Source organism: Acyrthosiphon pisum, chromosome A2, assembly GCF_005508785.2.
Source record: "Acyrthosiphon pisum isolate AL4f chromosome A2, pea_aphid_22Mar2018_4r6ur, whole genome shotgun sequence".
In the NCBI taxonomy this organism is placed as follows: domain Eukaryota; kingdom Metazoa; phylum Arthropoda; class Insecta; order Hemiptera; family Aphididae; genus Acyrthosiphon; species Acyrthosiphon pisum.
In genome coordinates this window covers 106,303,209-106,318,739 of record NC_042495.1, presented here as the reverse complement: position 1 = coordinate 106,318,739, position 15,531 = coordinate 106,303,209, and the positions used below count along the sequence as shown (strand labels likewise).

Below are 15,531 nucleotides of genomic sequence, written 5' to 3'. Positions count from 1 at the left end.
TAAATTGTGTATCACACCGTTATCCCTGTAGAAATTTGCTAGACTAAACCTGTTTAAAATTATCCCACATTATTCCGCACCGGGATAACGAACCATGTAGATGATATCATCTTATGGTACCATATGGTCCAAACATCCCGGTGCATTATTTTTCACACCGGTTTAGTCTAGCGAATTTCTACCCTATGTAGCTTAGTGTAAATTTAGACTAGTGTTTTAGATGCAATGTGAAAATAATTAACAACCATTTAATCATAAATAATATATTATCTATATTATATTTGTTTATTAAATTGTATATACAACACTTAATATATATTTATATCGTGTTTATTGGACTAATTATAATATAATATGATATAGATGAAGTTCTGCGTTGCTGTATAGGTATATTTATATATATAATATATATTAAAACTAATATATTATAATAGTATGCCTAATAATATAGCCCCACATACTTTGCACACAATAAATTGAGAACCAGTTTTTTTTAATGTAAATTTCATAACATAATATTATTTCTGGCAATTTTAAAAATTAAAAACAAAAAGCGTGCATCTTTTAAAAACTTGGGAAATGGGCTTGCGGTTTAACAGAGTACAGCAATAAACAAATTTTCAAAGTTATGATGTTAATATACAAACAAACAAACAACTTGCTGGTAAAACTTTGCACACGTGTTTTACTGCAACTTATGAAATTTTAAAATTTAATATACTCTTAATTACCATGTACCTACCTATGTATAGTTATTATATTATAAAAAGATTAAAATGTTATGGGGCAATATGAATCTGATCGGAGATACGTGTTATTTTCATAAGTCCTTAGAGATCGACGGGAAATAATAGCGTAAACGCTGTCTGGTACCGGTGTCACGTGAGTCTTCGAAATCGCCTAGAACACACAAAACAAAAGACGACGATAATTCTATCTATTTATATTTTACTACACAATATTACTACTTTACACGCGTGTGTGGTTTAGTAGGTAATCGCCCGTGTTCTTCATCGGCTGAATAGTGTAATTAAGGAATGGGACCCAAAGGGTTTGGTTAGAGTGTTATTTATTTTGGTTATATTTATTGAATTGTTTTTTATTTTTTTAATAACCTATTATTATGCTACCTATTATTTTTTTTTTTTTTAGATTTTATTAAAATAAAGATATGTATAAAGATATATATGTGAATCTAATAAAATAATTATACTATCAACTATGGGGGTTAGGTCCCCATGTGACGTCTAGACGCAACTTTTTGTCAGCGGCTTAAGGGTGGCTGTGCTGTTTCACTCTCCGTTACATATAGACACCAAGGGGAAACCGTACCAGTACAATACATTTATAAACTTGAATGAATAATATAAAAGATGATATAATGGAGCTTAATTATTTATTTGAGGGAGCTTATATCATTGATTAACATGATTCGTCATTAAAAACAACTTGATCGATATGAAAAATAATAAAAATATAAAAAAACAAGTAGGTCGAGATATCGTAAAATATAACTAACACAAATGCCCCCCTCCCCCGACGATGATGAGGTAAATGAGCCCCTGTCGCAACATACACGCTGCAACAATGCCTCACATCATAATCGTCAGCTTGTGCACCAGCTCCTTCCGCCTTATACACGAATACGACCCGTACAACTTGTAAGAACGACCAGAACGCGTCCGTCGCGAGAGAACGGTTAAAAACAATAACGGAGATGCGGCAGTCGGAGGAATGACGAAAACAATATTCATCGGGGCGATGGTACCGCGAAACGTTGTAGTAATATAAACATTCCTTTGATGTCAGCTGTAAACCGGCGGAAATAACGTGACTTACGGCGGCGGAGATTTATATGCGTGAATTACATAATCGATAAAACTATGTATATTATTATAGTAGTCTAGCTGTGCGTGTATGTGCCATCAAATGTATTTGACTTATTGTTATTATTATTATTATTATTATTATTATTATTATTTATTATCATCACCTTACACCGTTTAACCGTTATTAATGTCATTATAATAGTGTGCGGGAAAATAATAACCACTATATAATCATGGAAACGCGCCTGCGTCATGAATTATGGTGTTATGGCAGGTGAGATAATAATACATCTGATCACTCCTCACGTCTTATAAAATCAATTTTTAGCGCATTTATGAGTTGTAACGATGCGCGTGGAGCAAAATTTTCCCTCGAAAACACCTTGTTTAAAGCCAATAAAAATAATTGGAAAATAAATCATCCAAAAATAATAATACCAGGAAGGTTAACCTAACCCCAGACTACATTACCCTACATTACACTGTGAGGGGATTATAATATTTTATACGGTATTTGGACATTTCCTCCCCACGTTCCTTCACCCTCCCCCGTGAATTTTAGGGGTACTGGACGTTTTCCCCTTGGATTGAGACATTTCCCCCCGAAATCAATATATTTGTACACATAATAATAGGTTCTTTTGTTTTACCCGAAATATATAATCGTCATATCGGCATCTATTGACTAACAACATTCACGTTATAGTCTTATAGATTTATTGATCACCCAATTAAATAGGTTATGATTGATAAACCAAAGTTATGGAAAGTATTTTTCAATCATATTCAGAAGTTACAGTGGGGGATGCAAGACTTCCTCAGACTGCGGTTGAAACGTCCACTTTAACAAATTAAGATTTTATACATAAAATTATATATGGAAGGCTTAAGACTATATGGAGACATTATAGTCCCGTCTAGAATTTTTCCCACTAAGCCCTGATTATATTAAATTAATATATTATTAACAATTTTGTAATAAAATATCTCGTAAGCAGCACATTTATTTATTTGCGTTTGTAATTTTGTATATTATTGTTTAATATTGTTTAATATTTATATTAATGCATTTTATATTAGCAATAGTATTATTATGACGTATTATTGAATTATATTTGTGTATAAATTAGTGTATTAATTTAATCATTTGTATATTTATTGATTTGAATTGTATATATTTTTATTTAATACTTTAACTTTTTATTTTTTTTCCAGGAGGGGTACGTCCAATGGATAAGGAGAGGAAACGGGAGGAAACGTACCAGAATCATTGTATACAGTCCAATTTTAAAGTTTAGCGCGAAGATGATATTATAATCTTTCATATTGGTTATGCGTTTTCTTGCCAAGATCGAAAAAATGCGTACCTTGTTATATACAATTCGACACAATAACCAAATACCAAATACCCGTAACGAGTTGTCGACACTTAATGTTAATATATTATGCATTAATTAAAATGTTACAGGCAGTGTGCATAATGACGAGAAGAAACGTGTGGTTTTTGAAACGCATGTATAAAATATAAAACATATAGGTAACACTCACGGTTGAAAAAACGATTAGTGAGCGACAGTTTCTCGTCCCCGAGGCCTACAGTCCTTTGCTGCGCTGCTGTGTCGGACGACGGTCGTTCGACAGGGCTTTTCATGTCTGATGCTGCTGCGGAAAACCCTCCGAAATTTAGATCCCTTAGCCGCCGTGAAGTTTTGGTCACTCGGAAATATTTGTCCAGCGTAATTTTACCGGTAAGACGATCACTGCATCTGGGCGTCCGGGCGGTCGGTATCTTGAAAATTCCACCAGGCCGTCCTTGATCGACCATGACTCCACCATTATCGACAGGAACCAATGTGTCACCTGAGTATTCACTGCGACGGATTTCAGCTACTTCAGGCAGATTTTCAGCTCCCCGGCCATTACGAAAATCGGAAGGGGCCTTCAAGTTGTTTTCTATTTGGCGGGACAATCGACCCACGACAGTGTCGTCTCTCTGGATGGGTTCGAGATTTATCGTCGAGAAATTCTGTTCAGATTTCCAGTCAAATGCGTTATCCCACCGATTCCACGTCGCCGTCCGTGTCCTAAAAATTAGCATATCTACATTTAATAAGAAATATATACTTAACAAATTACGGAAGTATACAATTTCTATTATTTCAAACACAGATATTAAAAGCATTATAGGGCATAACAATAATAATGATTATTACAAGTGAAAAAAAAGATGTAACAATTTCATAATCACTCAAGCTCAGGTGCTTTTAATGTGAAGCGCCTTCAAGTCTCTCACCGCCCGTTCTCATTAGTCATTATACTATAGCTAAACATTTTACTTATTGTGCACCCTAGTACCTACAGATTGTAAAAATGTATTTTAATAAACTGTTTAAAAATAAAAAACAGCAACAACAACAATTTCATTAGCCATAGTTTATAACATAGCATATAAAATTATTTTTTTTCCAAAATATTTTGATTTTTCAACAAAAATAAATGTTGGTTCTATCGTTATTATTCATTCTATCGATAAATATATTAGGGAGTGTCTTTGGATATACGTAACAGATTCAGAGTATAATCAATCCCAACATGCACTGAATTTAAACACTACTATATTTTTAAATAATTTTTTTGTTTCTGTGTAATATTATTGCCATAAAAATATACCTTGAAGAGAATACATTCTGATTTTTATTTACACTTTTTGAATCCGCAAAAAACCTCGGCTTCACGTCATATCCAATGGACGAGGTTTCGTGTTTGCTCTCGGCGTGATATTTTTGTAGATCACAGAACGGAAGGCGTTTTTTTGTGCTGCAGAACAATGATAGAACAAATATGTTATTACAAACAAGAATTAAATGTATTTATTATTTTTATGAGTTCAAACATAATAATAATTAATAATATTATATCCTTACGGCGATTCCGATTTATTAGGATTGACATTTTCTTTGTTTGCCTGCAGTTGATCTGCTGGAAAATAAAAACCAAACTATAATCTATGATCCTTTATTCTTAAATTTAAAATGTAAATATAGTAGCACTAGGTTGGCTTTAATTTTATTGATCTCCATACAAGCATTTGAAAAGTGTTCTCATATTTCTATTCAAGCCACATTTTAGACTATATTATAATATTATGCCTTATACCTAGACTGACATACCGTCTCCGCTCAGAATCGTTTTTCTTATACAATAATATTATATTATTGAATTCAAATTTAACACAATCCATTACAGTGACCCACTTGTAACCTACTGTACAGCAGAGTGACACCCACACGGACACCATTTTTAATCTTATATTTAGAAAATAATTTTGAAATTACCTCCCCTGTAGTACCGATTTATATTTTCACGGGCGATTTGATTAGATTCTGGAAGTACACCTACCACCGCTTTAGCATAGCCCAATTTTTCTTTTATTGTCGATTTATCGTATTCTAATTTCTCATTTGTACAAATGTCGTCTCTGGGGCATTTTAATTGCATGCTGAAAATTTAAATAATTAAAAATACTTCATTCGTTGAAGATTACAATACATTTTGTACCAATATCATGTGTTATAACGTTGAACTTTCATAGTTAAAAGTGACATTGCTTCGTAAAATATCATCAAGTATTATTAACGACGTCTAAAAACGGTAAACGAAAGACTAAACGGTTATTGTTATATAATTAATTCTGAAACCTATATACAATGTATATTATACATGTACCAGGTACCTATTATACTAGTATAATAGTATATATTATATTATTGTTCTGCATCCAAACGAATAAACTGTGATGATTTGTTCTACGTTACGGGAGCAGTGTTGGAAATAATTGCAATTATTATCACTACGCACTACTTATAATAATATAAGCAGTGCATAATACCATTGTATACATTACATTGTGTTTGTTAAATGTATATGTTATAATTATATATAGATAGTACAATATCAAGTTATTGAATATTATGTAGCAGTAGCAGATACTCAACCTCAATTAAATACTAATATTTTATAACAACAAAAACAAAAATAATAATTAGTAATACATACGGTTCGATAACTTCGGTCCGAATTTTATTTTTCAAATAATTTGTTTGAATCGCACCTAAATCAGAAATATAATGGCATTAAATTCATACACAATTTACACGCACAGTTTTTAACATAAATTTTAAATTTTAAATATTTCAGTAAACAATTATCATTCCTCTAGGCTCTAACAGTTGGATATCAATTAAAAACAACTCACTTTCTCTAAAACAACGCTTCTCTATCGCCGAATCAAATGCCTCAGAGATGACACGATCATTATCTTCGGGTACGAATAAATCACCAAATACGTCGTCATTGATTAACCTTTGATACAAAGATATGCTTTAGGCAACGATGTTTAATTATATAATAGTAGGTATATAACACAATATTTGAATACGTAAAACTTACTCATCGTAACAAAAATAGTTATTTAAATCGTCTTTGTCGAATTTAAAATATTCATTTAACTGTCCTAAGTAATAATAACAGCGTACAACAACAGTTTTATTATTCAATCTATAAAGATTTAAAATGTTAACCGATAATAATTTATACGTCCTACCATTGTTTCGGCAATTAGTTTGTGTTTCGAACATTTCGCCTGCAATTCTACATGTTGCAACACTACTATCATTGGCACAACGCTTAACATCAGTATCCTCTTCCACACGCAGTTTATTCATGACTTTAGGGTCTTGATCTTTCGAAGGAATGTTATGCAAATATTTTTTTATATTTAATTGTATTTTGTCTTTATTGCCTTGTTTCGCTACTCTCGAAGTTCGCTTCTTCAAATGTACAACAATATAATTCGATAAATTATAAAATAATATAATATGATATTATGATACATAGATATCTAGTCGCGTAAAAAAACCTTACTGAATTAATACCATACTTTTTTCTGTGGTGGAGAGGGGAAATTTTTCAACGGCGATTCGGCATTACAATATTCTTCACTCATTGATTCTTTAACATGTTCTTCGTGACTGCCTGGTTTGAACTTAATCTCAATATCGATTCCGACTACAAACAAATAAATATAGGAACTCTTATAAATAATATTATTCGAAACAAATACATAATTTAACTATAAACTTTAATATATTTAATAATGTTAATGTATTAGGTATTTTATATTATTATGTAAAAAGTAAAAACATACCCCAATAATCACTTATTAAACAGATAGTAATTTCGTAGTTGGGTTTATCCAAAAAAAATGTATTTTGTAATGATGTAGTCATATTTATAACTCCTCTTTGTTCCAAAAATTCTTCATTACTTCAAAAAAAAAGTCATCATTTACAATAGGTACTGTCGCGTCGTGTAATTATAATAGGTATAGCAGTATACCTAAATGACTATATTATTTACTATTATATTAATAATATTATACTACCGTATTTGTTGAACTTTTAGTAGACGATTTTCAGAATCACCCACTAAAACCGATACGGTTTGAAGTATCACATTTGCCGAAATATTATCGTGGTCAATTAAAAGAAGTGTTACAATAACTTGTTCTGAAATTTCATCAAAAGTTGCCCGCACTCTATATTTTGGAATCTGACGGATAAAGTCGTGTATATGGTTTCCAAACGGAGGCTGTCGGTTAAGGAACTGGGAAAATAATAAAATTTAAGCGTTACCTATTAAACAAATACAAAATATTGTATATTGTAATGGTTTGTGGGAGCATGGTTATATATTTTTTGATATTGATGTATAATTTGCTTTCAATGCTTTCAAATGTAAAAACACTTATTATCATTCTTTCACGTTACACTTAGATAGTCATTACTCATCGAAGTATTACCTATAAAAAGTATTAACTACGCATTTCGGTGTGTGGGTATTGGTCTGTATTATGATGTAAATCAACATAGACCGTATGGTAAGTAATTAATTATTGTTCATTACATTTTTAAGTCTTAAAATTAATTTTGTCATTTTTCTTTAACCTATACCATGCAAGTGGTTTGACTCCCAGGTCAAGGATAATAAGATAAAAAGATGCGTCCTATAAACGCGGTGTCATCATTACAACTTCTATGCCCATTTATGGGTCTATATAATATATATACGGAAAAGTTACTAGGTTATAGGTACCTATATAAACATTATATTCATTAATAAACAAGTCGAAGGATGTAAATAAATATTTAAAAAAATACTTGATTACTCATTTTCCCGATATATTATTTATAGGTATACCCATTTGTATATCCATGACAAAAGCTAAAATGTATTAACAAAATTAATAATAATAATTTTTTTACTTATAAGTTATTATAATAAATATAAACATTAATTAATTAAATTAATAATAAGTTTAATTCAAATGTTCAATAATAATCTCTTATATACATGTAAGAAATTATTTCAAAATATTTATTTGAAATTAAATTCAATCCACATAATATATAGATATACTACGCGTGTAAATTACACAACTTACCCGTTCTAATTCTCTAGGATCTGTATCCCTGATTGATTTCAATGTAGTTTTACCGTTTAAAACAAATTCTCCTGATAACACTTGTCCTACTCTTGGTATAAGCTTTGAAACAAACTTTGATTGCTCCCATAATTTTGTTGTTACGCATTTTGCCAAAATGCACGCGACTCGGGCTATTTCGAATTTCGTACCTTTGAACGTGATATCTCTTAAAGCTGAAACATATAAGTATCTTGGTTACGTATAACATAGAAACTACACATAGCAATGCAGCCTATACCTTTAGTTAATCGTGTTGAAATTAAAATTATTTTACTCGCGTCTTGTGCTAGCGAACTGTCCGTAATTCTTAATGTCCCCAGGGTTGCTTGTAAAAGGCTATAAATAAGGGACAATTACGCTTGAAGTCATATACAAAATCAATTGCATGAATATAAAAGAAACAGTCTACCAATTTTAAATGTAAATTAAAAGTTACCAATTGATTTTAGTTTCTCGAGTGTTTATTCCTCCTTCGATTGGAAATCGTAAAATATTTTCGCCAGGTAATTTATTTTTATTCAAAATATTTAAAATTCCCTTTTCAGATCTTCTCAGATTAATGTACTCAAATTCTTTAGAGTGAGCCAATAATTGTATCATATCATTTAAGCTCTCAGTTCCTTTTAGCTAAATAAATGTCAACAACATCACACTTTAACAGTTATACATATTTCGACAAAAACAAAACAATAATTTGCTCAAATTATCAATATTTTCGGTCCCCGTATTGGTGGACGTCTTATTTTAGATTTATAAACTCAACATTTAGAATAATAAGTTTCATAAATTATTGTAACATATTTATACATTATTTTATAGAGGTTAACATGTGTAGATATTTATTAATTATACCTAAGTGTTGGCAATCATAGCCATAATCTGTAATCACTAATCGCCACTTTTTAAAACTATAAGAGTATATGTATATTAATAATTAATAAATGAATAGGTAGAAGTCACTTATAAGTTATAAGCTATTGGACTTTTAAAATAATTTTGAAAGATGCTCAATTTTATTTCATAAATAAATAAATGGAAGTTTAAAATAAAGGAATATTTTTTTATAGACGTAGAAAACTATTTTAGTATTACTCATGTCTTAATTAATATTATACAGTGTGATTCATCAAGTATGCCCATCTTCATTTTTTAATCTGATGATTAATTTTGTATTTTGGAATTTTCAAATATATTTAAGGACTCTTTGTTCTGTGGAAATACAAATTCTTGCTTTACAAATGAGAACCCTCCTTTTATACTGTATATTATTTAGTGGATAACATTTCAAAGTATTTTGACGTATCTAAATCCAAATTCGAACGAGTTGTTCTAAGTTATTTAATATAAGGATAATATAGGAGCCATGGTAATGGGTTTAGAAGATGCAGAGCTATGGTGACTTGAAAATTGTATTAATTAATATTTAATACTAATCTATCAACATTTAGGTATAATTTGTAAAAATGGTTCAAGTATATTATAAACACTATAGATCTAATATTACATATATTATATATCTTTGTAAGGACTTTTATCCTTGGTATAAAAATTTTAACGAATCACTCTGTAGTATCTCTGTGTATATAATATTGGGAACATATTTAACATACTTGCATATATTTTTTCATTGTTACAAAGCTTATTGAATATTTAGCCATTATTTCGCATTCTGGTTTTGAAGTGATTTCATTATTTTCATCGACAAAGTTGATTAACCCCGTGCATGCTAATGCCTTGATCTCCGTTAAACACAAATCTGAAATTATCAATAACTTATTGGATTATTAACTATTAAATACATAAGTTGGTTTTTAGTACAATACTATAATTGTCATAAAGACAAAATAAATAGACTAAGGTATTTAAGTAAACAAATTTAAGTATAGGTACACTAACACACTGTGTATTATTCATATTGTTTCATAAAATCTATATTGATATCATTGCTTCACTTATTTCACGCCCTCGTAATATCTAGTTTGATAGGTCTGATAAACGGGTACACTTGGACTTGTATGATAGGTACTTACAAATGAGTAAAAATTACCTGATCATGTAGTTGTCGTGTATGGAAATTTATCACTAATGCAGATTTTGATAGGAAATCTTTGGTAAAAATAAATTATATTCTATATAATATTAGATAAGTAGGTATACGTTATAAAATAAAAAAGATTTAAAAAGCTTAAAATGCAACGCAAATACGCAACCACGGACTGTATAGTAAGTACTATAGTGTTTATTGCACTATATTATTATAATATAATATATAGAATTCCATTATAATATTAGGTGACCAATATAAAAATCAAGTATGTAATACACGAACTTTGTAGTCTGTTTTCTATTTCTTGGATATTAAGATTTTTGATCATTCCGTAATTTTGAGGCGATTTACACGCTCGGACATATAAAAACGTCGATCTTATCCATTCCATTGCAACCGTTACGTTGTAGATCGTACCCAAAAATATCTCTGCATTCATGTGTTCAATCAAGTATTTATGAAGATGACTCTCTATAAAATGGCTGCCGATCAATATTTCTTCGTAATGACTCTATAAAATAAGTAAATTTATTTGCATTAAATACAGAGTAAAAATATCCAAAATATGAAAAAATCTATACAGTATAATATATATATATATATATATAGTTTTATTTTTAATATACCTTTACAATAATAAGAAAACTTTTCTTTTTAAAGAACTTGTTTATTTATAAATTTTTACAAAAATTATGTTTGATAAATTAAATGTATGTCACCCAAAAATAAAATATACATGTTTAATTCATCAGCAGACTTCATATATTTATACCATTAGGTACTAATAGGTTTAATATCAATATCTGAGACCGTCAACAACTAAGCGTTTTCTTCGTCCTTTAATTTAGACCTATACTGTAGGTATATTATAGATATGTACCCTGACCATACAAATATCATCCAAACGATTTATGTCTTTCGGTCTATCTGTCTAAATGCCTCATCTCATCCTACCTATTTTTTTTGGCCCGTAACTAATAAATTATTTAACTGCGACTTACAATTTAAAACAATAAGAGAAACTATTAACCAAGAATCTTATACAAGAATACACGACAAACTATATACAAGCAAAGTATCAAACAGTGATCTATACACCTCAAGGCTCGAGTCTAATAAATTACTTCCAGACATTTAACAAGACAGCTCAACCAAACCTACTGACCCAGAGATCTTCACGATGTGCATAAGATTCAAATTGAATGAAAATAAAATTTCCAAGTGGCTCTATAATGGTTTAGGGAGTTTTATTTCAAAACTTAATTCTAAAGCTACGAAATATTACTTTAAAATGTAGCCTTTGCACATTTTTTATAGATTGTAAATATTCTAAAATTAACGTATTCCTAAAAATAACAATTATCAGTAGAGATTATTTACATAAATTAACTAATGTTTTCTATCTATGAAGATTAATAAGTTATAATATGGGGGACGAGGTGGCCGAGCGGTCAACGCGTCGGCTGTGCTGCTCGCAGTCACGGGTTCGATCCCCGGCCACTGGGTGGCATTTTTCTCCGGGCAAGTCACGGTGTCCGGAGAACAAGTGCCGCCATCCCCCACTCCGGGGCATGGCAGATACCTACGGGTGCCCCATTCAAAAATTCTACCAAAATACACCCACGTGTAACACACCCCTACCGTCAAAAAACCTACTGTTCCACCCCTCCTCCCAATGGCCTAAGTTGCCGCGGGATAATTAATAAAAAAAAAAAAGTTATAATATAATATGTTTAATAAATACCATATACAACATACTAATTACTATTTACTAGGTAATAGTTATGCCCAATTTATTTTACTATAAAAATATAAATAGATACCTATATAGAAAACAATATTTTATCCAGCAGTATTAAAATGATTGACACAATAAATGTTACATTACTACCTATACAGAATACAGCTAGTAGGTACAACATAAAACATGTAATATGTTGTTATTCGTGTACTAAAGCATTATAATGGCACGTTTTATTCGTATTGCGTTTATGATCTCTGGTCCGTTTCGAAATAAATTACTTTAGTACCTATAAAAGTACATAATGTCAATTGATTAATCATTTTTGACCCCCATCAGTTTTAATTCAAAACGTGCTTAACGTTCAATAAAATAAATTATTCTTAATTTTGTATTTAATTCCAATAAAGTAAATACACATAATATATTACCGCTGATGTTCCAATGTTTTTACTATTATAAATAAATGAAGAATGATCTGTAATTAGTTATATGATAATGAATATTTCGATTTTAAATGCTTAAAATTTAAATGCCTCTAAACTTTAAATGTAAAATTCTATTTTAAGCTCATGTATGACTCACAAGCCACTGATCATGACATTTTTGCACTGTATTTTTACAACTTTATCATATAATATACACTGTTAACATTTTACTATGAATCGTTATTTATTTTAATTTTTTCTTAAGGTCATGTTTGTTATACGAATAAATAAATAAATAAATAAATCTATAAGATTATTATGTAATATAATCTAAGATAAAAGGCATCCGATGATGTTTATGTATTTATTTCTTCATATCCCTTATATATTTACACAATTTTTTGAATAATTACAGGTACATACTATCTTTTCTTGTTTTTTTTTTTTTAATTATCAAAGCTCATTAACTATAGACGGCCTTTATTTGTAGATTTCAGCATTATAATAATATCATGCATTTTAATCAAAAGTATTTAGGTAAATGTGTAATTGTAAATGATATTTACACATATTATTAGGTAATTGATTTTTATTATCTTTTTAACATTATCAATTTATGAAATTGCCTATTTACGACTATATACAGTACACATGAATGATAAATAAACATATTTTTAAAATATCATAATTTTTATAATATGACATAGGTACCATTTTTACATTATACAAAAATAAATCAATTGAAATTTGAAAACTTAATCTAGAACGACGAGACACAAACGTTTTTTAGAACACCCAATTACTAACATTTTGAATTTTATTTTTTTTTTCAAAATGATTATTATTTATTACGTTCATAATACAAAGCGCGTGTTGCAGAACGCATAATACATGTATAATGGGACTATACGTGGAAACTTTACAATGAGACAATCATAACACTCGCTTACATGATATAAGTTTGGATTATAGACTAGTTTTTATTTTTGTATTATTGTTATTTTTATAAAGCGCATTGTTGACAGATAGGTGTGTATGATCAATCTACTTTCACAGTAATAATTCCAAGAAAGGATTTGCCATTCACAAAGGTCACACAATAACCTCTATGGAATATTATGAACATATACCTACTTGGAATACCTAGTTCTAACTGATATACCTAGTAAATACTATGTAGTAAACACATTCTATCTATGTATGTATTGAACGGATTTAGGAATTAACACTTTTATAAAACTCTTATGGAAAAAATATATTCAAAATAAATAAAACAACAAGTTAGGATGTATTTATACTTTGCTCTGATAAAAAATGTATTAAAAGCTCATACGACTATTATTGTTCTAAAAACTATAATAGGGTTACGAACCTAGTATTATTCTCAAGCCGGATTCACAGCTACGTCGTCTATTGGATCGTGTACATCTTATCGGTTCTTATTGGCTGTTAATTGTTAAAATCATAGTATCAATCAATAACCATGATCTATCTGGAAAGTTCCAGAGTTGGGGCGAGCTCAAATTGTCAACACGTCACGACAGCTGTGAACCCGACTTTATTCGTAGAATTTATATGTGAATAATAGAAAACTATAATATAATACCATGTTATAACATTATAATGTATAACTGTTTTTTTTTTTTATGTAGGTAAACCAATAAAACAAACTGGGTAGATCGACCAGACAAATCTGCAAAGTCTTGTTTTTGTAACTATAATATAGCACTTAGTTTTTCTCTATTGTCATACTATAATAACTGTCCATTATATAAGCCAAGATCGTGTTTGGATTTAATTGAAACCCTCAAAATGAATATCTTACGAGAAAACAATGGTGATCCAGCTTTATGTAGTGGGCTCCTTATAAACATATAATAATTCATATATCTCGAGTATACTGAGTACCTATATCCGATTTACGGTTATTTTTTTATCTTTCAGCTTTATCGCAATTATTGACTCGGAGTCCAGACTTATTTTCTTCGACCATTTCCTAATGCGGCGGAATCTATATAGTCTATACAACATAATATGAGACCAATAGCTTACAAATGTAATATGTAATATAGCCCATGATTACATATTGTTTGCACAGTATATTATAGAGTAGACAATGGAACGTTTTTCGTCCTTTTATCCTATTACTAGATACATTTTACCTATCACAAAAGAGTAGAAAATAATGAATGAATCAGCAAACGTTCCATGTAGGTAGGTATGTTTAAATTGTTGAGTGTACGTGATCCCGTCTCTTATTGCATGTATAAATTGCTACAATATTTACACAATAAAGTGTAATTTAAAATAATTACATACACCTATGAATACGTGTAATGTATTTAAATACATTAAATATTGATATATAACAATGTTTTGTCATTAAAGAAAATATTATAAACCATAATAATATTATATTATAAATTATAATAGTTATTAGTTAACACCATTACCTATAGGTTTATAATGCATGGTTGAGAACTTTCCAATAATATAACTAGGATTAAATAGTAAATACATGCAATCTATATTAAATATAAAATAAATTGAATTTGTTCGAATTCGGAACAAAATCCTACTATAATAATACACGAGATATTTCAAATAATATAAAATAAAATTTGTGGGGATTACATAAGAACAACGTACGTAATCCTTCTCCATTTTCGTCACACAATATTTAAAAGACCCTAAAGTAGTACAGAACCTACATATTATAATGAAACAAATAACGCACAGGGTGATTTGTATACTTAGATTATACATAGATAAAAGATAAATACAAAATATTGTATAGAATATTAATATATTATTCCATATTTTACATTTTATTTACTATTTTACATTCTCAAGCCTTTTATACTGTTATAACTATCAGACAAATTTAAAACTATTCAACTACCTATACCATTTTTATTTAACTGTACAACAATATGTAAATA

General features: G+C 29.5%; 2 protein-coding genes across 3 annotated transcripts; both read right to left on the bottom strand.

Moving 5' to 3' along the window:
* Positions 1 to 393: 393 nt before the first annotated feature.
* Positions 394 to 5,517, bottom strand: LOC107883779. Of its 2 annotated transcripts, XR_003839444.1 has the most exons (4): positions 5,165 to 5,517; positions 4,500 to 4,808; positions 3,378 to 3,913; positions 394 to 900 (listed from the first exon to the last, which is right to left on the bottom strand). XR_003839444.1 is itself a non-coding variant. In XM_016804457.2 (2 exons), the coding sequence occupies exons 1-2, from the start codon at positions 4,009 to 4,011 to the stop codon at positions 821 to 823; spliced, it is 714 nt and encodes a 237-aa protein (XP_016659946.1). In that variant the 5' UTR covers positions 4,012 to 4,490; the 3' UTR covers positions 394 to 820. The 2 variants fall into 2 exon arrangements, 1 of the variants encoding a protein (XP_016659946.1); XM_016804457.2 differs by lacking the exons at positions 4,500 to 4,808; positions 5,165 to 5,517 and having other exon boundaries at positions 3,378 to 4,490.
* Positions 5,518 to 7,268: 1,751 nt separating this feature from the next.
* Positions 7,269 to 15,253, bottom strand: LOC115034175 (probable ATP-dependent DNA helicase HFM1). Its single transcript, XM_029490044.1, has 7 exons — positions 15,239 to 15,253; positions 10,703 to 10,931; positions 9,984 to 10,129; positions 8,939 to 9,000; positions 8,648 to 8,709; positions 8,332 to 8,546; positions 7,269 to 7,493 (listed from the first exon to the last, which is right to left on the bottom strand). Exons 1-7 carry the CDS (start codon positions 15,251 to 15,253, stop codon positions 7,269 to 7,271), a joined length of 954 nt encoding a protein of 317 aa, XP_029345904.1.
* Positions 15,254 to 15,531: the final 278 nt, after the last annotated feature.